The following is a 25,545-nucleotide window of genomic DNA, read 5'->3' on the forward strand; positions in this document are numbered from 1 at the left end:
TACACAGTGACTGCACCAGCAGAATAGTGAGTGCAGCTCTGGAGTATAATACAGGATGTAACTCAGGATCAGTAATGTAATGTATGTACACAGGGACTCCACCAGCAGAATAGTGAGTGCAGCTCTGGAGGATAATACAGGATGTAACTCAGGATCAGTAATGTAATGTATGTACACAGAGACTCCACCAGCAGAATAGTGAGTGCAGCTCTGGAGTATAATACAGGATGTAACTCAGGATCAGTAATGTAATGTATGTACACAGTGACTGCAGCAGCAGAATAGTGAGTGCAGCTCTGGAGTATAATACAGGATGTAACTCAGGATCAGCACAGGGTCAGTAATGTAATGTATGTACACAGTGACTGCACCAGCAGAATAGTGAGTGAAGCTCTGGAGTATAATACAGGATGTAGCTCAGGATCAGTGCAGGATCAGTAATGTAATGTATGTACACAGTGACTGCACCAGCAGAATAGTGAGTGCAGCTCTGGAGTATAATACAGGATGTAACTCAGGATCAGTAATGTAATGTATGTACACAGAGACTCCACCAGCAGAATAGTGAGTGCAGCTCTGGAGTATAATACAGGATGTAACTCAGGATCAGTAATGTAATGTATGTACACAGAGACTCCACCAGCAGAATAGTGAGTACAGCTCTGGAGTATAATACAGGATGTAACTGTCACGGGTGTGTCGCCACGAAGATCGTCGCGACTACACAGCCTGACTTCTCGCAGCTGAGTTTTTGGTGCTTTGTGTTTTGGTGGTGAGGGAGTTAATTCTCTCCCTCTGTGCTTGACGAGGCTCTGCCTCGCCCAGCTGCAGTTAATGCTGCTGGATTGGGATTCCTTCAAATACCTGCTGGTCTGATAGGGAAGTTGTCGGTGAAAGCATTTCTTGCAGACCTACAGAGCGGACCGTTGTTTGGTGGAGTTCGGAGCGAAGAGTATACGGTGTGGTTTCTTCCCTTCCTCCCTTTATCATTTATCTCCTAACCTGTTGTTGTTCCCTCTGTAATTGTGGTGTGAGTTTTTTGTATGCAAGGTGGTTTTTGGTTTTCCCCTTGTACTGTCTCGTTTGTTTAGTACTGTGTTTGGGCATTTTCTATCCTGTTCCCCATTGTTGTGATCGGGGTCCTTCTCAGGACTAGATTACAGAGGTTCAGGGATATTCAGGAGTTTAGGGTTACGCTGGCGGCCTGGACCTCTGTACCATTAACAGTACCTCCAGGTTGAGGGATTAGTCAGGGCCCCTGTTTAGGGTCAGCTCAGGCCCCTGACCTCCTGTACGTTGAGACAGCGTGACATTTTCACCGACCGACACACAAAAAAAAAAAAAAAAAAAAAAAAAAAAAAATTCTCTCCAGCCACCATGGATCCAGTAGCCAGCCTAGCTCGGCAGTTGCAGAGTTTGTCCATGGAGCTGGCGGACGTTAAGTCCAAGGTTTTGTATCCCATGGAGCAAGCCGGAACAGAACCTAAAGTAGCTCTCCCTGACAGGTTCACTGGGGGGCGCGACAAGTTTTTTGTTTTCCGGGAGGCATGCAAGCTGTACTTTCGGCTGCGGCCTCGGTCATCGGGGAGTGAAGAACAAAGGGTGGGAATTGTCATCTCGCTCCTACAAGGGGACCCACAATCTTGGGCGTTCTCTCTTCCCCCAGGCTCCCCGGCTCTCCAGTCAGTGGATAGGTTTTTTGCAGCTCTGGGTCTCGTATATGATGACCCGGATCGGATCTCCCTTGCTGAATCTAAGTTACGTAGGATCCAGCAGGGAGATCGTCCGGCGGAGGAATTCTGTTCGGAGTTCCGTAGGTGGGCCACGGACACCAAGTGGAATGACCCGGCTCTTAGGAGTCAGTTTTGTCAAGGGTTATCTGACAAATTAAAGGATGTGTTGGCACAGTATGATCCTCCCGCCTCACTGGAAGCCGCTATGGCCCTTGCTATTCGCATTGACAGATGGCTTCGGGAGAGGTGCGGGGCAACTCCGTTCCCTGTGATGACTCCACCTCCTACAAGGTCCCCTCATATGGAGGTTCCCCTGGTCAGTCCAGAGGAGCCTATGCAGTTAGGAGGGACATCATTCCGGGGGAGGGGACCGGCGGTGCGCCACAAGACTGGAAGGTGCTTCTTCTGCGGGAGAAAGGGACATTTTATTGGGGGGTGTCCATCCCGTCCTTTGCAGAGTAAAGAGTCGTCGGAAAACTGTTGATCCCAGGTTGTGTGGTGGACGGCAATCTGGGAGTAGGAATTTTGTCCCTAGGTTCGTCTCAGTTTCTCGTGCCGGCGGAGGTGGTGGTGGGTACGAGAACTGAGAGGATATCTGTTCTTCTAGATAGTGGGGCCGGGGCTAATCTGGTGGACGCTCGGTTTGCCCGGGTTCAAGGTATGCTATTGAATATGTTGGCTAAACCCGTCCCCATATTTTCAATCGACGCCAGGCCTCTCGGTCAGGGAAGTTTTTTGCAAGTGGTGCATAACGTAAATCTTCAAGTGGGGGCGATACATAAAGAACTGTTGTCTTGTTAAGTGTTGGAGGGTCTTCCCACTCCTATTGTGTTGGGCCTTCCTTGGTTAACTAAGCATAATCCGGTTATTAATTGGCAATCCAGGGAGATAAGCCAATGGAGTGAATTCTGTAATAAAAACTGCATGAATACGGTCATCGGTGCTGTCACTCCTAGGGTCTTACCTCCATTTCTGGCGGACTTTGAGGATGTATTCTCGGAGAAAGGGTGTCAGGAACTACCTCCTCATCGCGTGTATGACTGTTCTGTAAAATTGCTTCCTGGGGCCAATTTACCTAAATCTAGGTTGTATAACCTATCTGGTCCGGAAAGGCAGGCCATGAAGGATTATATTTCAGAGAGTCTGGCTAAGGGGCATATTAGACCTTCATCTTCCCCGGTGGCCGCGGGGTTCTTCTTTGTTAAGAAGAAAGATGGAGGCCTACGCCCTTGCCTGGATTTCCGTGAACTTAATAGGATTACGGTCCGAGATCCGTATCCACTCCCACTTATCCCCGATCTTTTTAATCAGATTGTGGGCGCCAAGTGGTTCTCTAAGTTGGATCTCAGGGGGGCGTACAATCTGATTAGGATGAAGGAGGGGGAGGAGTGGAAGACGGCGTTTAACACTCCGGAGGGGCATTATGAGAACCTTGTCATGCCATTCGGTCTGACTAATGCCCCGGCGGTGTTCCAACACTTTGTTAATGACATTTTTCGCCGCCTGGTGGGTCAATTTGTGGTCATATATCTGGATGACATCTTAATTTACTCGCCGGATCTGGTGTCTCATCAGGAGCACGTTAGGCAGGTGTTACAGATCTTGCGGGATAATAAACTGTATGCCAAATGGGAAAAGTGTGTGTTCGCTGTACAGGAACTCCAGTTTTTAGGCTTCCTGGTTTCAGCGTCCGGTTTTCGTATGGACCCTGGGAAAGTGCGGGCAGTTCTTGAGTGGGATCGGCCAGAGAATCTTAAGGCACTACAACGTTTCCTGGGGTTTGCTAATTATTACCGGAAATTCATTCGTAATTTCTCATCCATGGTTAAACCTCTCACAGACATGACAAAAAAGGGGACGGATTTTTCTAGATGGTCTGACAAGGCTTGTCAAGCATTCTCCTCCTTGAAAAAAATGTTTTGCCTCGGCACCCATACTCATTCAACCTGATGCGTCACAGCCGTTCATTGTAGAGGTAGACGCTTCTGAGGTAGGGGTGGGAGCAGTTTTATCACAAGGTTCGTCTCCTGGTAAGTGGCGTCCGTGCGCTTTTTTCTCCAAAAAATTGTCGTCCGCTGAGAGGAATTACGATGTCGGCAATAGGGAACTCTTGGCCATTAAGTTAGCTTTTGAAGAGTGGCGCCATTTTTTGGAGGGGGCAGTCCATCCGGTCACCGTCATCACCGATCACAAGAACCTGCTATATCTGGAGTCCGCAAAACGTCTGAATCCCAGACAAGCCAGGTGGTCGTTGTTTTTTACCAGGTTTAATTTTGTCGTTACATATCGTCCTGGGTCAAAAAATGTGAAGGCGGATGCCTTATCTCGTAGTTTCCCTGGGGCCGGGAATACGGATGATCCGGTACCTATCCTTCAAGAGGGGGTGGTGGTGTCGGCAGTATGCTCTGAGCTTGAGGAGGAGGTATTGGAGGCTCAGGGGGATGCCCCTGTTGGACCTCCAGGGAGACTGTTTGTTCCAGATCAGCTACGACAAAAGGTGATCGAGGCACACCATAACTCAGCTTTTGCAGGACACCCAGGGAGTAAAGCAACTGTGGATCTCCTCTCGCGTCGGTTTTGGTGGCCTAACTTACATAAGGAGGTGGTAACTTTTGTCGCGTCCTGTGGGGTTTGTGCGCGCTCTAAGACCTCACATACCCGTCCGTCTGGGGCCCTCTTACCTTTGAAGATCCCGGAGCGTCCTTGGACTCATCTGTCTATGGACTTTATTACGGACCTCCCTCCGTCTTCGGGTAAAACGGTCATACTCGTTGTAGTAGACAGGTTCAGCAAGATGGCACATTTTATCGCTCTTCCTAATGCTAAAACTCTCGCGCAGGTGTTCATTGGGGAGATTGTGAGGCTTCACGGGGTACCCTCCGATGTGGTGTCGGATCGGGGGTCTCAGTTTGTGTCCAAATTCTGGAAGGCTTTTTGTACTCGGCGGGGGATGCATTTATCGTTCTCATCGGCTTTTCATCCTCAGACCAATGGTCAGACGGAACGTCTGAACCAGAGTTTGGAGACATATCTCCGGTGTTTTGTGTCAGAGAACCAGGAGGACTGGGCTTCTTTCTTACCACTGGCGGAGTTTGCTCTTAATAATAGGCAGAGCGAATCCACTGGTAAGTCCCCGTTTTTTGGGGCATATGGTTTTCACCCCCAGTTTTGTACTTTCAGTAGAGGGGGCTCTTCGGGGGTTCCTGAGGAGGAACGATTTTCCTCATCACTCGCTTCAGTATGGAGAGGGGTGCTGGAGAATCTGAATACTATGGGGAACCGATACAAACGTATGGCTGATAGGAGGAGAGTGTCTGGTCCGGACCTAAGTGTGAACGATCGGGTATGGTTGTCTACTAAGAATATAAAACTCAAGGTTCCCTCCTGGAAACTGGGTCCCAGGTTCATCGGGCCGTACAGGATCAGTTCTATAATTAATCCGGTGGCATTCCGTCTTGACCTCCCCCCTACGTTTAAAATTCATAACGTGTTCCACAGATCGTTGCTTAAGAGGTATGTGGCGCCAATGATACCGTCACCTTTACCTCCCCCTCCTGTGGTGGTCAATGGAAATTTGGAGTTTCAGGTATCGAAGGTCATCGATTCACGTTTTAGTCGCCGGTCCCTTCAGTACCTGGTTCATTGGAAAGGGTATGGTCCTGAGGAGAGAATGTGGGTTCCTGCGTCAGATATTAACGCAGACCGGTTAATTCGGGCCTTCCACACGACTCACCCGGATAAACCTGGCCCTGAGGGTCCGGAGGCCCCTCGTAGAAGGGGGGGTACTGTCACGGGTGTGTCGCCACGAAGATCGTCGCGACTACACAGCCTGACTTCTCGCAGCTGAGTTTTTGGTGCTTTGTGTTTTGGTGGTGAGGGAGTTAATTCTCTCCCTCTGTGCTTGACGAGGCTCTGCCTCGCCCAGCTGCAGTTAATGCTGCTGGATTGGGATTCCTTCAAATACCTGCTGGTCTGATAGGGAAGTTGTCGGTGAAAGCATTTCTTGCAGACCTACAGAGCGGACCGTTGTTTGGTGGAGTTCGGAGCGAAGAGTATACGGTGTGGTTTCTTCCCTTCCTCCCTTTATCATTTATCTCCTAACCTGTTGTTGTTCCCTCTGTAATTGTGGTGTGAGTTTTTTGTATGCAAGGTGGTTTTTGGTTTTCCCCTTGTACTGTCTCGTTTGTTTAGTACTGTGTTTGGGCATTTTCTATCCTGTTCCCCATTGTTGTGATCGGGGTCCTTCTCAGGACTAGATTACAGAGGTTCAGGGATATTCAGTTTAGGGTTACGCTGGCGGCCTGGACCTCTGTACCATTAACAGTACCTCCAGGTTGAGGGATTAGTCAGGGCCCCTGTTTAGGGTCAGCTCAGGCCCCTGACCTCCTGTACGTTGAGACAGCGTGACAGTAACTCAGGATCAGTAATGTAATGTATGTACACAGTGACTGCACCAGCAGAATAGTGAGTGCAGCTCTGGAGTATAATACAGGATGTAACTCAGGATCAGTATTGTAATGTATGTTCACAGAGACTGCACCAGCAGAATAGTGAGCACAGCTCTGGAGTATAATACAGGATCAGTAATGTAATGTATGTACACAGTGACTGCACCAGCAGAATAGTGAGTGCAGCTCTGGGGTATAATACAGGATGTGACTCAGGATCAGTAATGTAATTATCTACGTAGTGACTTCATTTATGTAGCTTTATGTTGTGTAGACTGTCTTACCCTAAAGTCACTAATTCTCGTCAGCACACCAGACTCACCGGCACCGCTCCGCACAACATTCATTGATGCTATGCTCCGCCATTCGTCTGTCTCGGGGTAATAACACTCCGCTGAGTTCAGTCTGTTCGTCCCATCAAATCCACCGACCGCGTACATGAGCCGGTTCAGTACGGCGACACCAACACCGATCCGCCGAGTCTTCATAGGCGCTACGATCTGCCACTCGTCTTTCTCTGGGTCGTACCTGCAGGAATTGGGACAAGTATGAAGCTTGGAGCAATAACGACGGGAAGTCACATAAAAGAACTAACGATGGCGAATAAACAGATTATTGTCTGAAGATCAAAGTCTTTCCAGATTCCAAAATTCCTTCGTCTTTTATTTTATTTCCCACGAGAAAACGGATAGATTTTGATTAGTATTTTTTTATGCAATTTTTATCCTTTTCTGTGCATCGGCTCTTCTAGTATGTGCAAAAATACAAGAAACATTTCCGAGCTTCTTCTACCCATTAGATAATAAAAAACAAATGCAACGTAGACGGCATCAGTGTGTGAACAGGCCTGTAGGCTACAAAAGGTTAATGCTCGCTTCCCTGGTGGCCGGGGATGTGAGGAGGATATTTCCATCCTCCTCTGTGTTCTCTGGTAGTGGAGCAGCTTTCTGGTGGCTTGTGGTGATGAAAGCGTTAATTCCTACTTTTCTGATGGTCTCGAAAAGTGGAGAGTATAATGCGAATTCCCCTGGTGGTCTTTGGCAGTGGAATGTTAATACCAACTTTCTCAGTGGCCAAGGGTCATAAGCGGTTTTATCCCAGCTTCCCTAGTGGCCAAGAACAATGTATAGGGGTCATGCCAGCTTCCCTGGAGGCCAATGACAGTTCATGAGGCTCGTGCAAGCTTCCCTGGTGGCCTATATTAATGTATTGTGGGCTATGCCAGCTTCCCTGGTGGCCTAGGGTAGTACATGGGGATCATAACAGCTTCACTCACTATTAGCTAAGGATAATAGATGGGCCTCCTGCCAGCTTCTCTGGTGGCCTAGGGCAGTAGATGGGGCTCCTGCCAGCTTCTCTGGTGGCCTAGGGCAGTAGATGGGGCTCCTGCCAGCTTCTCTGGTGGCCTAGGGCAGTAGATGGGGCTCCTGCCAGCTTCTCTGGTGGCCTAGGGCAGTAGATGGGACCCCTGCCAGCTTCTCGGGTGGCCTAGGGCAGTAGATGGGGATCATAACAGCTTCACTCACTATTAGCTAAGGATAATAGATGGGGCTCCTGCCAGCTTCTCTGGTGGCCTAGGGCAGTAGATGGGGCTCCTGCCAGCTTCTCTGGTGGCCTAGGGCAGTAGATGGGGCTCCTGCCAGCTTCTCTGGTGGCCTAGGGCAGTAGATGGGGATCATAACAGTTTCACTCACTATTAGCTAAGGATAGTAGATGTGGCTCCTGCCAGCTTCACTGGTGGCCCAGAGCAGTGGATGCCATTCATTTCAGCTTTCTTTGTGACCTGGGGCAGTGGATGGCATTTATGCCAGCTTCCTTGATGGTCTAGGGCAATGCATAGGTTATTTCCAACTTCTCTATGTTCTCGGGCAGTGGGGAGGTTACTGCTGTGGATATTTGCCAGCTGCAGAGCTCGGTGTTCTGCCTGAGTCAGACATTTGGCATCAGGGATGGACAGACAAGTCTGTGCTGGGATTATAGGAGCCAGTCAGTTCTGTACCAGAGGTGGTCGGGTGGTGTGGAGATGCCCACATTTCTCCTAAGATTCTACCGTGGTCACAGCCCCATCCTCCTTTCCTTACTGACACATATAATGGGGGGCTTAGAAGTTTCCTCTCCAAACTGACTTTCGTTTCACTGAAAATGAAACCAGTAAGAAGCTCAAATACTGGGAGTTGGCACTGGTCTATTTATAGGAGTCTGAATGGCACTGCCAATCCCATCTTCCACAAGAGCAGGCACGGCAAACCAAGTACTGTCACCGAAACCGCACCGGGTATCGCTCTGCAACCTCAGCAGCTCCGACGGCGAAACCGGGAGGGACGAAGCTTTTACCATTCAGGTCCCAGAAAAGGAACCACAAGAAGACAGGAGTCAGGTGACGAGCGGAAGCCGCGGCATTAGGGAAGTGCCGCACTAAAAATAGAAGAAGTTCTGCAGCAGGAGGGGTCTCGAGTTACAAGGCGACACATAAACACGTGACAGCTCGTCTTCGTTCACACTTTGCCAGGATATTGAATAGTATTCTGCGCAGCCTCCACCGGCGACTATTAAATTAAGCTTGTTCATTGACCACCATGGAGTTTAACACCTGCAAGAGACAAATTATTTATGTCCCCATAACCCATCTGAGGGCATGTTTTTTTTGTGGGACGAGTTGTACTTTTGATTAACCCAGTTCGTTTTACCATACAATGTACTAATGTACTAAAAAAACAAGAAAAAAAAAATGTTCCAAAAAAGGGGTGAACTATAAATACAAGTGTTGGCACCCTTGAAACTGAAGTATTTCTCCCAGAAAATGATCACAATTACACATGTTTATTTCCTTTGTATGCATTGGAACAACACAAAAAAAAAGGAAAAAAAAAAAAAAAAAAAAGGGCAAATTGGACATAATTTCACACAAAACCCCCAAACTGGGCCAGGAACAATTGTTTACCCACAATTTTGGAAAGGAGCCAACTTTGTTTCCAGCATGTGATGCTCATTCAAACTCACCTGTGGTAAGTAACAGGTGTGGGCAATATGAAAATCATACCTGATACCAGATGAAAAGGAGAGAAGTTAATTCAATCTTTGCATTCTGTGTCTGTGTGTGCCACACTAAGCATAGAGAACAGAAAGAGGAGAAGAGAACTGTCTGAGGACTTGAGAACCAAAATTGTTGAAAAATATCAACAATCTCAAAGTTACAAGTCAATCTCCAGAGATCTCGATGTTCCTTTGTCCACGGTGCACAACATAATCAAGAAGTTTACAACCTATGGTACTGTATGGTACTAATCTCACTGGATGTGGATGTCAGAAAAATTTATGAAAGTTTGCAACGCAGGATAATCCAGATGGTGGATAAGCAGCCCCAACCAAGTTACAAAGAAATTCAAGCCGTCCTGCAGGCTCAGGGTGAATCAGTGTCAGCATGAACTATTTGTCCACATTTAAATGAAATGAAAAGCTATGACTTGGAGACACAGGAGGACCACACTGCTGACACACAGACATAAAAAGCTACACTTCAGTTTGCCAAAATGTACGCAAGTAAGCCAAAATCCTTCTGGGAAAGCATCTTGTGGACAGATGAGACCAAGATAGAGCTTTTTGGTAAAGCACATCATTCTACTAGTTATTGCAAATGGAATGAGGCCTACAAAGAAAACAACACAGTACCTACAGTCAAATATGGTGGAGGTACCAAGATGTTTAGGGTTATTTTGCTGCCTCTGGCACTGGGTGCAAGGCATAATGTAATCTTCAGATTTCCAAATGATTTTTGGTCGCAATGTAGTGTCCAGTGTCAGAAAGCTGGGTTTGAGTCCTAGGTCATGGGTCTTCCAGCAGAATAATGACCCCAAACATACTTCAAGAAACACCCAGAACTGGATGGAAACAAAGCGTTGGAGAGTTCTGAAGTGGTCAGTAATGAGTCCGGATCTAGATCCCATTGATCACCTGTGGAGAGATCTTACAATTGCTGTTGGGAGAAGACGCCTTCACATATGAGAGACCTGGAGCAATTTGCAAAAGAAGAGTCCAAGATTCCAGGTGAGAGGTGTAAGAAGCTGATGGTTATAGGAACCGACTGATTGCAGATATTTATTACAAAGGGTGAAACCAAATATTAAAGCCGAGGGTGCCAACAATTTTGTTCAGCCCATTGTTGGTGTTGTGTGTGAAATTATGTCCAATTTCCCTTTTTTTGTTGTTGTTCCAATACACACAAAGGAAATAAACGTGTAGAACAAAATGTGTGCAATTGTAATACTTTTCTGGGGGAAATCCTTAATTTTCTCTAACAATTTTAAGGGTGCCAGCACTTTGTCTGTATGCACATATTCTATCTATCTATCTCTATACACACACACAGACACCTATTATATTATATCAATGGTTTAATAATTTGAAAAAAAAAAATTGACTTGTGTTGTCATTTTCTGAGACCCGTAACGTAATCAGTTGTCCATCAATGGAGCTGGGCCAGGGCTCGTGTTTGGCATGGCAAGCTGTTTTCATTGGTACCATTTTGGGGAACATATGATATTTTGACTACTTTCTATCCCAACTTTTTGGTGGAAGGTGCGGCAACTGGTGAAAATAAAAACCAATTCCACTGTTTGTTGTTTTTTCTCTTTTTGGTATTTTTCTTATAAATTAAAGGGAATCTGTCAGCAGGTTTTTGCTACCTCATCTGAGAGAAGCCTGATGTAGGCAATGAGAAGCTGAATCCAATGATGTATCACTTAAGATTACCGGGTGCAGCTGTTCTCACATAATCAAGAGTTTTTAGATTTAGCAATCAAGCAGAGCTGAGAAAGTGAGCCCCGCCCACACCACAGCTAACCCCGCCCACACCAGGCTCTGTGTATACAATGTCCATAGACAGTGCGCTGCTTATCACAGGAGGGGGCGTGTCCGACTAGCAAGCATGCAGCTGCTGTGTCCAGCAATGATAAGCTACTGATGCTAAAACAAATCATTGTAAGCCAACAAAACCAAGGAGCTTGACAGGGGTTAAAACACAGATTTCAGAGATGCCTCTACCTCATGCTTTCTTCAGATTACATAGAAGAAAAAAAAAACTGCTGACAGATTCACTTTAAATAAATTATATATTTTGAGAGATCAAACATTTACAGATGCAGGGATACCAAATAAGCACTATTTTTTTTAGTTTTTGGATGGGGATAAGTGGGGGAGATTTAAGTGTATATATATATATTTTTAGTTTCCTTGAGGAACGTGAATCTGCGATCATTTAATCTCATATTATATTATATATTATAAACCTACAGTAATGCAGTATACAGGGAAATTACTGGTCTCTGATGAAGCCCAGCCAAGATTGCAGCGACTGGAGCCGCCCTCCTGGGAGGCCAATGTTGGAGCAGACTCCTGAGTACGCGCCATAAACCCGTTTAAGTCCCAAAAAAATAAAATTAATAATAATAATTTAAAAAAAATGATATGTACACCGTATATATTCTATTTTTTGCTACTTTTTAAGTGAATATTCAATGGAAAAAAAAAAAAAAAAAATTATATTCACTTAAAAAGTAGCTAAAAAATTAATAAACATTATTGACATAAAAAAACACTACCACTCTGAAAATCTTAACATATTTTGATAAAAAAAAAAAAAAAAAAAAAAAAAATAATCATAATAATAAAAATTCACACCCTGCAAAGTTAAAACAGAAACATCACAATAATAAAAAAAAAAAAAAAAAAAAAAGTTATGGCTCTTAGAACAACGAATAATGAAAAAAATAAAAATATCTGGGCCCTAAAGGCTAAAATAGTACCTAACCTCAAAGGGTTAAGGGGGGCACACCACACTCACCTTTCTACACTGTTGTGGTGAAGACATCCGTGAGATCCTCCGACGGCGTAGACCTGTCCGTCTATGACGCCGGAGCCGACCCTGTTTCTGGGAACGCTCATGGGGGCGCACGGCGACCACTGATTGTTCATTGGATTGTAGCAGTCCAGCGCATTCGAGTCCTCGTTGCAGTCAGGTGCATTGTTACGGCCTCCAACAGCGTAAAATAGACCCCCAACGACGGAACCAGCAAGGCCACTTCGAGGCAACTCCAAGGGAGCCAAACTGAGCCATTCGCCCTCCATGGGGCTATAGGCCTCCAGGAAATTAAGGGACTGTCGGAAGTAACCTCCAGCCACGTAGATGAACTGAGGAACGTTGGGACTCCTGCCCTGAGGTCTGGTCAGCTTATGGAGAGTGAGGTCCTGGAAGATCTGAGCCAAGTAGTCCTGGCAGCGAGTGTCCCCCTTCAGGATCTCACAGCGCTGGAGCTGTACCTGCAGGAAGTTGGGGGTCAGCGAATGGCAGCGTACCGCCCTCAACAGCGCCTGGATGTAGGGCCGCCGGCTCTCACAGTCGTATTTCACCCAGTTGATGCAAGCATGGAAGACCTCGGACTCACAGCGCACGTTCAGGTCGTCCCGGCTGATGAGGTTGACCAGCTGACAGCGGGTGAGGTTGAAGAACTCCTCCTGCTTGGACACCTGTGTAAGCGAAAGAAAAATTGTGAGAGAAGATGACATCAAAGAAATTATGGACGATGGCGGATCGAAAATCATCAAGAATGATCAGCAATCCTATAGTCGATCTTGGGTGGTAAACCATTAAACCATTCCAGGAGCTAATATAGAAAGGCAAGCACATCAAAGCCAAAGGAGCCTGTTATGAAAAGCATAACTAATACCACGTAATTTTTTCCTAAATAATACCGCCATAATATCAAACTAAAAAATAGTGAAATAGATATCTATGTAACAGTGAATAGTAAAGGTCTAGAATAATACCGCTATACAGTGCCTGAGCAAAACAATACTGCCATTTTTCTTAAATAATACTGCCAAAATACCAAACTAAAAATAGTGAAATATTAGTATCTATATAATAGTGTTATAGAGTGAACAGTACAGGCCTTGAATAACACCACTACACAGTGCCTGAGCAAAATAATACCACCATAATGTTTTCTAAATAATACCGCTTGTCATAGAGGAAGGTTAAAATCAATAAGACCTTTCCAGGAAGGGGGCATGCCGCCCTCTCACATTGGACAAATGGTGAAGAGAATTACCTATAGCTAGGAAGTGAGCAATAATAATTAAGACATAGGAAGAGCTGACAATTTAAACGCCTTTTGGAAGTAGGTCTTTATATGGAACAAATGCGGAGGTGAGAGAAAGTAATTAAACTACAGAGACCTCCTGCAGTTGACAGGTAATTACCACATAACCTATCTGCTGGGGAAAAAAAAGCCAGATTGAGATTTGTGCACAGGGCAGGAGAAGTGGAGACTACCCTTGTCCAAGGAACGAAGCATCCAGAGTTCAAAGCATTTGCATGAGAGTACAGCTAGACAGCCATCTCCGGAGTCCAGATAGGAATATTGGGGCTTGTACTGATCCAATATTTATTGGATATAGATTTTCAGCGTCATAGGGAAGGGATGGAAGTGACATATTCACTCACATCCCTGTAGGACGATTAGATTCCCTCCAATTGAATAACGTTCTGATAGATGATGCTATACCTGTCATATTTGGTCTCTATATAATGATAAAATCATGATAAAAAAATATGACGCCAATATCTAACGCCCGGTACCTTCAGAGGCCGAGATATCTTGTAAGTTGGGGATCTCACAAAATCCTGAAGGGCTGAGAAAAACCTACACGCAGCCTCACGTGAGGTCATCAAGCTGAGATGTGTGGGTGTAACTTAGAACTGATAAAAAGCTGAATTTGGATCACTGTCAGCACTCGGAAGACATAGTTCGCTGTGGAGGTTCTGTCCATTTTTTTCGATTGAAGTGCTTCCCTTCGCTAAGCTCTGAGCCATTTCTGTGACCAGTGTTCAGTAAGTTTCTTTCATTATCCCTTTTTATTACATGTAATTGTATATATATCGTATTGTTTTGCTCCCATATTTTTTATAAACGCTGCCTATTTAATATCGCTGTTCCTCTTGCTCTGTAAACTGCACCCCTGGAGCCATACGCTATTGGTAACGGGTGTCCAATCAGCTTTTATAAATGATTGGTGGTGGCAGCTAGTAGTTTCTTTTGTTATTGTGGAGCAGGCAGTGACCGTACTGAGGTATACACATATATTCCATGCATTGGAATCAGAGATGTATATACCATACGCTCACTGCAATTTCCCCAATAACCGGCCTAGTAGTGGAAACAGCTGCGGACTCGTCAGTCAATTGCGTAATTGCCAAGACGATTGGAGACAGCAGAGTTGTATTCCCGGACAAAAAGGTAATAGCGGGTGGATCTGCGCGACCCTCTTGGCTGTGTATCTTAAAAACCAGCATAATACCAAACTAAAAAATAGTGAAATACTAATATCTATGTATCAGTGTTATACAGTGAAGCCTACATGGCTTGGATAATGCCACTATACAGTGACTGAGCAAAATAATGCTGCCATAATGTTTCCTAAATAATACCGCCAAGATACCAAACTAAAAATAGTGAACTACTGATATCTACGCATCAGTACTCGCCTGAGTAGTAGGGGGTGATATGTACTTCCTGAACTTAGGGAAACTATCAACTTGCCATTAACGACCACATAAAAGAGCCGCAACGCACAACAAAACACTCAACCCACAGCAAGCAGAGATCTTAAAAATGGTGCGGAATTGAAACGTGCAGAAAATTAGACATAGTAAATAATACCGCAGAGCAGCGTGACATTGCACCTCACGTCTGCCACTCTGGTTTTTCCTGGTATAATCATTAAATAAGTGACCCCGGCGAGAGTGCACATTCCTGCCGGGGAGGAGGCCGTGACTCAGCGAGACACAAGGACGTGTGACTTATCCAGTAAACATCCCGCTGCGAATGACTGACACCATTATCATGTCACCTCCAAAGCTGCCGCATTATCAGACGCTCCAGACACAAATGAAATAACGACCAACACGGCCGATCATCTACAGACTCATCTCTGTGATGTGACTGCTGGCGTTTACTAGAGTGAACCTGCAATAGCAGATATGGCCTACATGTGAAAGTGGCGCCATTTCTCCAACGACCAGGCCTGAAAGGCTTAGATGGAGGCGGTCTGGTACCTGGACTCTCCGTTTGTTGCCCGCATGTTCAACCAAATAAAGAAGGAAACCTTAAGAGAAGGACTTGGGTGAGGTTTACTCCTGATATATTTGGCATCAGCAGTTTTTTTTTTCCTCCTTGTAGCAACTTCCATCCTGAAGCTCCACGGCTTAAGGAAAAAGTCCCAGAAGTTTAAAGGGTTTGTAGTTTTGTAACAGTTAAGAGAAAAGTACAGCTATGGATCCAGTGACAGGTAAGAGATGTACGTATGGTGGCATTACGCTTCATCACAAGTCATCCGCAAGTCACCGCTTATTATGTCTATTAAATTAAGTAGGTAACCGGTAATTAAGGAAACAATGGCCGCACACAATCCTCCGGCCTCAAGACGCAAGAGGAATGTAGAGCGAGGAGCCGGCAGGACGAGACACAGATCACATTACTCAGCTCTGATAAGAACTCGGCAAACTTTCTATTTCAGTTCTTGGAAAGAAATAAGAGACCTGGAAGGAGAATAACAGCAACACCTCCAAACACAACGCGGCCCTGCACAGTGAGCGCAGCTCTGGAGTATAATACAGGATGTAACTCAGGATCAGTAATGTAATGTATGTACACAGTGACTGCACAAGCAGAATAGTGAGTGCAGCTCTGGGGTATAATGCAGGATATAACCCAGGATCAGTACAGAATCAGTAATGTAATGTATGTACACAGTGACTGTACCAGCAGAATCGTGAGTGCAGCGCTGGAGTATAATACAGGATCAGTAATGTATGTACACAGTGATTGTACCAGAAGAGTAGTGAGTGCAGCTCTGGAGTATAATACAGGATGTAACTCAAGATCAGTACAGGATCAGTAATGTAATGTATGTATACAGTGATTGTACCAGCAGAATAGTGAGTGCAGCTCTGGAGGATAATACAGGATGTAACCCAGGATCAGTACAGGATCAGTAATGTAATGTATGTACACAGTGACTGTACCAGCAGAATAGTGAGTGCAGCTCTGGGGTATAATACAGGATGTAACTCAGGATCAGTAATGTAATTATGTACACAGTGACTGCACCAGCAGAATAGTGAGTGCAGCTCTGGAGTATAATACAGGAAGTGACTCAGGATCAGTAATGTAATGTACGTACACAGTGACTGCACCAGCAGAATAGTGAGTGCAGCTCTGGGGTATAATACAGGATGTAACTCAGGATCAGTAATGTAATGTATGTACACAGTGACTGCACCAGTAGAATAGTGAGTGCAGCTCTGGAGTATAATACAGGAGGTGACTCAGGATCAGTAATGTAATGTATGTACACAGTGACTGCACCAGCAGAATAGTGAGTGCAGCTCTGGAGTATAATACAGGAGGTAACTCAGGATCAGTACAGGATCAGTAATGTAATGTATGTATACAGTGACTGCACCAGCAGGATAGTGAGTGCAGCTCTGGAGTATAATACAGGATATAACTCAGGATCAGTAATGTAATATATGTACACAGTGACTGCACCAGCAGAATAGCGAGTGCAGCTCTGGAGTATAATACAGGATGTAACTCAGGATCAGTAGCGTGGGTAATTGTGGGTCTCTAGTTGTTTGAAAACCACAATGTCAGTACGCCCCCTGAGCCACAGCTATGCTGGGTGCTGTAGTTCGGCACCATCTGGAGAGCCTGCGATAGGTTGAGGTCTCTTCTTACCAGGTAACCGAAAAGAACCCGGATCAACCACCTTGTTTCTGTTTGTGCTTTGCAAACACAATTCGGGCCGAGAGCATCATCTCTGCTGAGCGTTTATAGCCCCAAACAACTGTTATACTGGCTCCTACACTAATCTGCCAGCTCCTCCGCTCACTCCTCGCACCCCGGACAGTCCTCGTACCAGCAACATTATTGACCTTCCAGGACTCTTAGTACTGACACCAGGTGGAAATTTGGACTTCTTTAGCCCAGTCCGATCACTGGTGTTAAAGTGACCCCCGATGATACTTGCAGAGATGGGACCCCCACGTCTTCCAACAGGGACCAATAGTATAACACGACACCCGCAATGTCCGACCATGTTAAAACCACCATGGTGCCTAGTCCATAACAACCAGCTAATAAAGAGAGTCCGGGCATAAGTAAGGGACGACTACCCCCCACAGACAGCCTGAGTCATTAAAGGGTTAACAGTAGTACATTACAGCCGGTGATCTGTACAGATTCACCGAACTGCTGGGAACGTCAGTCTGGTGACCGCACAGTCAGTTCCTCCATCAGTCATTGACCAAACCGCTGATTCAGTGATTGTGAAGGTCTCGTGTGTCCTCCACAAAACCCATAAGCAAAGCCTCAGGTCAGAGAACATGGTGGCTTGTAACATTGGGAATGGTGGCTGTTGTAGTTCCCAGGATCTGGAATGAACACCACAGACCGCGCCGCGTCTAGGCCTCCCCGGGATGCCCTGTGCGCCGCGCCGCGTCTAGGCCTCCCCGGGATGCCCTGTGCGCCGCGCCGGGTCTAGGCCTCCCCGGGATGCCCTGTGCGCCGCGCCGGGTCTAGGCCTCCCCGGGATGCCCTGTGCGCCGCGCCGGGTCTAGGCCTCCCCGGGATGCCCTGTGCGCCGCGCCGGGTCTAGGCCTCCCCGGGATGCCCTGTGCGCCGCGCCGGGTCTAGGCCTCCCCGGGATGCCCTGTGCGCCGCGTCTAGGGTCTGAATAATTTCCAGGGTCTGCTCTACAGTGAGTATAAGAGTAGGGGTATGATCTTATGGGGTCTAGTTTTCCCACTAAACGTTAAGACGACGACATTCTTTGCCCACAGTGCCCAGTACGAGGACCTTTACCCTTCACCGAGAGCCCCTTTTCTAGAACGTTCATTACTTCATGACCATTAGGGTCCCTATTGTGTGACAACCCTTGAATGAAAGAATTTGGGGGCCCTATGGGCTGTGACTAAGACAATACTATTGTCGATGGCCTTACCTCTCCAAAGTGCATGTATATGTACTCCCGGGCCTTCTGATGCAGCTCCTGGCACCCGATCTGCTCGGCAAAGCTTGCGATCCCGATGGCATTACTCGGGTCCAGTTGCTGGATGAGGAAGTCACAGCAGGCCTTCACCACACTGTCCATCTGATACATGACCGCCCCATTCATCACATGGATGACGCACTTTTCCCCCACCGAGATGCTAGCCGTGTAGGCGAACTCCAGGAGTCGTTCCATGACCTTGGGGTGGATGCCTTCAATGGTCACCGTCTCCATGCCGCACTCCCGGAGCCCATTGGTAAACATGGCTCTGAAGACAGGGCTGCTGGACGCCAGGACGATTTTATGGGCCACAAAATCCGCCTGGATCTCATTGTACTTGACCCGCAGCGTCACATCACACAGCTGCTGCCCCAGCCGCAGCTCATTCATGATCTGGAAGGCCTGGTTGGTGTGGTCCGCCAGCGAGTAATGGAACTGGCGGTTGCCATTGCTGTGTGAGGGTGTCACTTCAGCCTGGCACTCGGTGGCATACATCCCCGTCACGCTACCAAACGCCCCTCAGTTGCACATTATCCAGGGGGAAGGAGAAGAAAAGAAACTGGTTTGGCTTGAGAAAAGAAGCTAAACTGCTTGTCCGGAGGATACGGCCGCAGGGCGACAGAGACCGGGAAAAACGCAATTACCGAATGTTTCACCCAAAACTGAGAAGTTCCACAGATCAACGCTGGACAGCCTGGACATTGTGTGGGAAAGCCTCATTCCATACCAGACTGCCTTCACTTATGGCGCTGCAAAATCTAGCTAAAGAAAGTCCGACAGAGCCCCGCCTAGTTCATTCTTCGTTTGATACCTGGAAAGGAAACAAAAAAATAGGGTCATTATTATTATTATTATTATGTTATATTTGTACCCCATACTATGTGTCCCAGAAGGCAATTGTCCTCTGTTATCAACCAGAAGACAGTGATGTTGGAGACATCACATTTTAACCAGTTTTCCCCAGTTCATTCATTACTAGAAACATTTTCAGGTTTTTAAAAAATTGTGCCGTCTTTTTAGGATATTTGGGGCCTAATTTTTACTTCACACACATACAATACATTAAAATATGTACGTATATAAAATGTGTAAATTTTATATAATATACAGTACAGACCAAAAGTTTGGACACACCTCATTTAAAGATTTTTCTGTATTTTCATGACTATGAAAATTGTACATTCACACTGAAGGCATCAAAACTATGAATTAACACATGTGGAATTATATACTTAACAAAAAAGTGTGAAACAACTGAAAATATGTCTTATATTCTAGGTTCTTCAAAGGAGCCACCTTTTGCTTTGATGACTGCTTTGCACACTCTTGGCATTCTCTTGATGAGCTTCAAGAGGTAGTCACCGGAAATGGTCTTCCAACAATCTTGAAGGAGTTCCCAGAGATGCTTAGCACTTGTTGGCCCTTTTGCCTTCACTCTGCGGTCCAGCTCACCCCAAACCATCTCGACTGGGTTCAGGTCTGGTGACTGTGGAGGCCAGGTCATCTGGCGTAGCACCCCATCACTCTCCTTGGTCAAATAGCCCTTACACAGCCTGGAGATGTTTGGGGTCATTTTCCTGTTGAAAAATAAATGATGGTCCAACTAAACGCAAACCGGATGGAATAGCATGCCGCTGCAAGATGCTGTGGTAGCCATGCTGGTTCAGTATGCCTTCAATTTTGAATAAATCCCCAACAGTGTCACCAGCAAAGCACCCCCCACACCATCACACCTCCTCCTCCATGCTTCGCGGTGGGAACCAGGCATGTAGAGTCCATCCGTTCACCTTTTCTGCATCGCACAAAGACACGGTGGTTGGAACCAAAGATCTCAAATTTGGACTCATCAGACCAAAGCACAGATTTCCCCTGGTCTAATGTCCATTCCTTGTGTTCTTTAGTCCAAACAAGTCTGTTCTGCTTGTTGCCTGTCCGTAGCAGTGGTTTCCTAGCAGCTATTTTACCATGAAGGCCTGCTGCACAAAGTCTCCTCTTAACAGTTGTTGTAGAGATGTGTCTGCTGCCAGAACTCTGTGTGGCATTGACCTGGTCTCTAATCTGTGCTGCTGTTAACCTGCGATTTCTGAGGCTGGTGACTCGGATAAACTTATCCTCAGAAGCAGAGGTGACTCTTGGTCTTCCTTTCCTGGGGCGGTCTTCATGTGAGCCAGTTTCTTTGTAGCGCTTGATGGTTTTTGCAACTGCACTTGGGGACACTTTCAAAGTTTTCCCAATTTTTCGGACTGACTGACTTTCATTTCTTAAAGTAATGATGGCCACTCGTTTTTCTTTACTTAGAATTTGTATTATGGCAAGAAAAAAGCAGCTAACAGTCTATTCAGTAGGACTATCAGCAGAGCATCGACCAGACTTCTGCACAACACACCTGATGGTCCCAACCCCATTTATAAGGCAAGAAATCCCACTTATTAAACCTGACAGGGCACACCTGTGAAGTGAAAACCATTTCCGGTGACTACCTCTTGAAGCACATCAAGAGAATGCCAAGAGTGTGCAAAGCAGTCATCAGAGCAAAAGGTGTCTACTTTGAAGAATATAAGACATATTTTCAGTTGTTTCACACTTTTTTGTTAAGTATATAATTCCACATGTGTTAATTCATAGTTTTGATGCCTTCAGTGTGAATGTACAATTTTCATAGTCATGAAAATACAGAAAAATCTTTAAATGAGAAGGTGTGTCCAAACTTTTGGTCTGTACTATATATATATATATAAATATAAATTTAGTGTGTGTGTGTGTGTATATATGATATACAGTACAGACCAAAAGTTTGGACACACCTTCTCATTTAAAGATTTTTCTGTATTTTCATGACTATGAAAATTGTACATTCACACTGAAGGCACCAAAACTATGAATTAACACATTGTGTTGTTAAAGTTTTCCCTTTAATGTTTTGAGCAGTGTATACACACACTCTGTATATAAAAAAATGGTACATAATATATAAAATGTATATAGGCACACATTTATTTTTTCAAGATATATTACATATTTTTATATTTTCTTATATCCAACTAATATATCTATACACATACATACACACATTTTATATGTATATAAAAATATGCAATACATATATGTACACAAAATTACTTATACACATATATGTGTATAAATTATTTTGTGTATAATATATTATACATGTTGTATATAAGAAAATATTAAATAACATATATAAAAAACATATAACAATTTACATACACATGATTATATGATATATACCCATACAATTTTATATATCTTTTTGCTGCCATCGTGGGAAAATGTAAAAAGAGAAAAAAAAAAAAAAAAGGACAGTGCTGTTTCATTTCATCCATTTCCCCCATTTATTATTTATTTATTTTTACAACCACAAAAAAGGGAAAAAATAAGGTAAAATTTTACTTTTCCATAACAACTATTTTTATGTCGGACATATGCTTTTTTTCCCATTGGTGATGGGGATAGAAATGGCGATTTGGACTGACAGGGGATTTCTCTAATTTTTTTTTTTTTTTTCAATTTTGCTGCTTTGTAATTTTTTTTTTTTTAATTTCAATACTTATATACATTGTTTTATTATTGCTGATTTACCCTGATACTGGGGTTCAGCTCTGCAGGACTAATCTGGATCTGTTAGGGACCCAACAGCTCCTCCCTGCAGCTGCCGGGCACAGGATCAGTGATGTCATAAACAATGGTGGTCCCAATGCCTGGACCCCAACCGATCCAATCCTAGAGGGTGTGATTATGTATCACGACACAGAATTCCCCTTTAGATACCTTGATGCGGGTTAATCCCCCGCTCGAGGCTCGGCGGCACAGGACCAGACGGCGGCTCCTGGCTCTCACACCCGCAGCACTTTCCCTTTCATGCTCCTCCTGACCTTCTGCAGTGAAATGTCACTTATCCTGCAGAATCAGCAGCCGCTTATCTCCTCCGCCAGGTGACAAAGTCTCACTCGCTTCCTCCACTCTGCACCTGTTCGCCTCTGCTACATCGGCTGTTCAGGTCACTATTCTAAACCGTAAAGTCATAACACAAATTGCCGCAATTCTGTACTTTTACCGCACCCCCGTGCTGTGTGAACCTTGTCCGGCCACAGGGTACAGCTTTATATATAGGTTAGTGGAAAAGAATTTGCCCCCCCCTACTTATGGGGTCATTTGTTTCCCCCAGGAGATAAGTAGCGTAGTAGTCATCTGGCAGCCGCTTATCCTTCCTCTTTATAAAAAGCTAAACTCAGACGCAGAGACGATATGCGCGTCCTCATAAGCTCCGCAGCTCCTAATATGTTCTGCATCTCAATGTTTCACCATTTTCCAGATCTCTGCTTGCTTCCCCCTGACTGCATGGTGCCCAAATCTCACAGGGGCAGGGAGGGCGCCGCGCAAACCTCCGGGAAATCCCTTCTACAACAGGTATTAGCGATGAAAACTATTATTACCCCTGGCACTGCCAGTATCTCCTCTCACCCTGCCCCTCTATTATTACCCCTGGCACTGCCAGTATCTCCTCTCAGCCTGCCCCTCTATTATTACCCCTGGCACTGCCAGTATCTCCTCTCAGCCTGCCCCTCTATTATTACCCCTGGCACTGCCAGTATCTCCTCTCAGCCTGCCCCTCTATTATTACCCCTGGCACTGCCAGTATCTCCTCTCAGCCTGCCCCTCTATTATTACCCCTGGCACTGCCAGTATCTCCTCTCAGCCTGCCCCTCTATTATTACCCCTGGCACTGCCAGTATCTCCTCTCACCCTGCCCCTCTATTATTACCCCTGGCACTGCCAGTATCTCCTCTCAGCCTGCCCCTCTATTATTACCCCTGGCACTGCCAGTATCTCCTCTCAGCCTGCCCCTCTATTATTACCCCTGGCACTGCCAGTATCTCCTCTCAGCCTGCCCCTCTATTATTACCCCTGGCACTGCCTGTATGTCCTCTCAGCCTGCCCCTCTATTATTACCCCTGGCACTGCCTGTATCTCCTCTCAGCCTGCCCCTCTATTATTACCCCTGGCACTGCCTGTATCTCCTCTCACCCTGCCCCTCTATTATTACCCCTGTCACTGCCAGTATCTCCTCTCACCCTGCCCCTCTATTATCACCCCTGGCACTGCCAGTAGCTCCTCTCACCCTGCCCCTCTATTATTACCCCTGGCACTGCCAGTATCTCCTCTCACCCTGCCCCTCTATTATTACCCCTGGCACTGCCAGTATCTCCTCTCACCCTGCCCCTCTATTATTACCCCTGGCACTGCCAGTATCGCCTCTCACCCTGCCCCTCTATTATTACCCCTGGCACTGCCTGTATCTCCTCTCACCCTGCCCCTCTATTATCACCCCTGGCACTGCCAGTATCTCCTCTCACCCTGCCCCTCTATTATTACCCCTGGCACTGCCAGTATCTCCTCTCACCCTGCCCTCTATTATTACCCCTGGCACTGCCTGTATCTCCTCTCACCCTGCCCCTCTATTATCACCCCTGGCACTGCCAGTATCTCCTCTCAGCCTGCCCCTCTATTATTACCCCTGGCACTGCCTGTATCTCCTCTCACCCTGCCCCTCTATTGAGATACTGGCAGTGCCAGTATCTCCTCTCAGCCTGCCCCTCTATTATCACCCCTGGCACTGCCAGTATGTCCTCTCCCCCTGCCCCTCTATTATCACCCCTGGCACTGCCAGTAGCTCCTCTCACCCTGCCCCTCTATTATTACCCCTGGCACTGCCAGTATCTCCTCTCACCCTGCCCCTCTATTATTACCCCTGGCACTGCCAGTATCTCCTCTCACCCTGCCCCTCTATTATTACCCCTGGCACTGCCAGTATCGCCTCTCACCCTGCCCCTCTATTATTACCCCTGGCACTGCCTGTATCTCCTCTCACCCTGCCCCTCTATTATCACCCCTGGCACTGCCAGTATCTCCTCTCACCCTGCCCCTCTATTATTACCCCTGGCACTGCCAGTATCTCCTCTCACCCTGCCCTCTATTATTACCCCTGGCACTGCCTGTATCTCCTCTCACCCTGCCCCTCTATTATCACCCCTGGCACTGCCAGTATCTCCTCTCAGCCTGCCCCTCTATTATTACCCCTGGCACTGCCTGTATCTCCTCTCACCCTGCCCCTCTATTGAGATACTGGCAGTGCCAGTATCTCCTCTCAGCCTGCCCCTCTATTATCACCCCTGGCACTGCCAGTATGTCCTCTCACCCTGCCCCTCTATTATCACCCCTGGCACTGCCAGTATGTCCTCTCACCCTGCCCCTCTATTATCACCCCTGGCACTGCCAGTATGTCCTCTCACCCTGCCACCCCACTGTTCCTCCTGTCACTGCCATGTACATGGCCCCAGTCCTGATCCAGCAGGTCCCTGCATACAGGTTGTGGCCCCATATGTCGCAGCCTCCTCTCAGCAGTGACCTGGCACCTCAGCCCTGCCAGTGCTGCCCTGTGTGACACTTCCGCCCTGTCCTACCAGCTCCCCGTACAATCCTACTACTCCTCCTCTCACATCCGGCTGCCTTCTGCTCTATCTGCCCGGCTTCTCCATGCTGACACGTCCCTGGCCCGGTTCCCATGCCCCGGATTCTCACCGTCTCCGAGCGCTGCGGTCCTCCGCCCCCGCCATACTCCGAGCAGTCACCGTGACTAAGCAGCAGGACCCAGCAGCGTCACAATAAGGAGAAGGGGCGTGGCCTCTGCGTCACCGGTCAGACACGTGGGCGGGGGCTGCGCGTCACAACATCGAGAGGAGGGCGGGGCAGCGAGGGAAGAGCGCTGATTGGCTGAGACGCGCAGTGCTTAGAACTTTTGTGGAAGTGAAAGTTAGTTTTGAACCGCTGATTCTCAGATGTGACTGCTGGTGTGAACGGCGTCCTGCGTGCGACTGCTGGTGTGAACGGCGTCCTGCGTGCGACTGCTGGTGTGAACGGAGTCCTGCGTGTGACTGTGAACGGCGTCCTGCGTGTGTCTGCTGCTGTGAACGGCGTCTTGCATGTGTCTGCTGCTGTGAACGGCGTCCTGCGTGTGACTGCTGCTGTGAACGGCGTCCTGCGTGTGACTGCTGCTGTGAACGGCGTCCTGCGTGTGACTGCTGCTGTGAACGGCGTCCTGCGTGTGACTGCTGCTGTGAACGGCGTCCTGCGTGTGACTGCTGCTGTGAACGGCGTCCTGCGTGTGACTGTGAAGGGCGTCCTGCGTGTGACTGCTGCTGTGAAGGGCGTCCTGCGTGTGACTGCTGGTGTGAACG

The 25,545-nt window shown here is 46.8% G+C and overlaps 1 protein-coding gene across 3 annotated transcripts in view; it reads right to left on the reverse strand.

Annotated features, from left to right (window-relative positions):
* KEAP1 (kelch like ECH associated protein 1) overlaps positions 1-25,012 on the reverse strand; it is a 42,450-nt gene extending 17,438 nt beyond the window's left edge. For 2 of the 3 annotated variants that reach the window (XR_012251363.1, XM_073654174.1), the window contains exons 1-4: positions 24,890-25,012; positions 18,242-19,100; positions 12,021-12,703; positions 6,504-6,709 (exon numbers count right to left, since the gene is read on the reverse strand). Coding sequence is in view for 2 of the 3 variants with exons in the window: in XM_073654174.1 (XP_073510275.1) it covers positions 6,504-6,709; positions 12,021-12,703; positions 18,242-18,784 (1,432 nt within the window). In the remaining variant the exon portion in view is untranslated. Of the gene's footprint in view, positions 1-6,503; positions 6,710-12,020; positions 12,704-18,241; positions 19,101-22,078; positions 22,909-24,889 lie in introns of those variants that run through there. The other variant, XM_073654175.1, reaches the window with a different exon arrangement.
* Between the last annotated feature and the right edge of the window lie 533 nt (positions 25,013-25,545).

This window comes from Phyllobates terribilis, unplaced genomic scaffold (assembly GCF_046119375.1).
Source record: "Phyllobates terribilis strain yellow unplaced genomic scaffold, ASM4611937v1 Scaffold_11__3_contigs__length_659146591, whole genome shotgun sequence".
NCBI lineage: Eukaryota > Metazoa > Chordata > Amphibia > Anura > Dendrobatidae > Phyllobates > Phyllobates terribilis.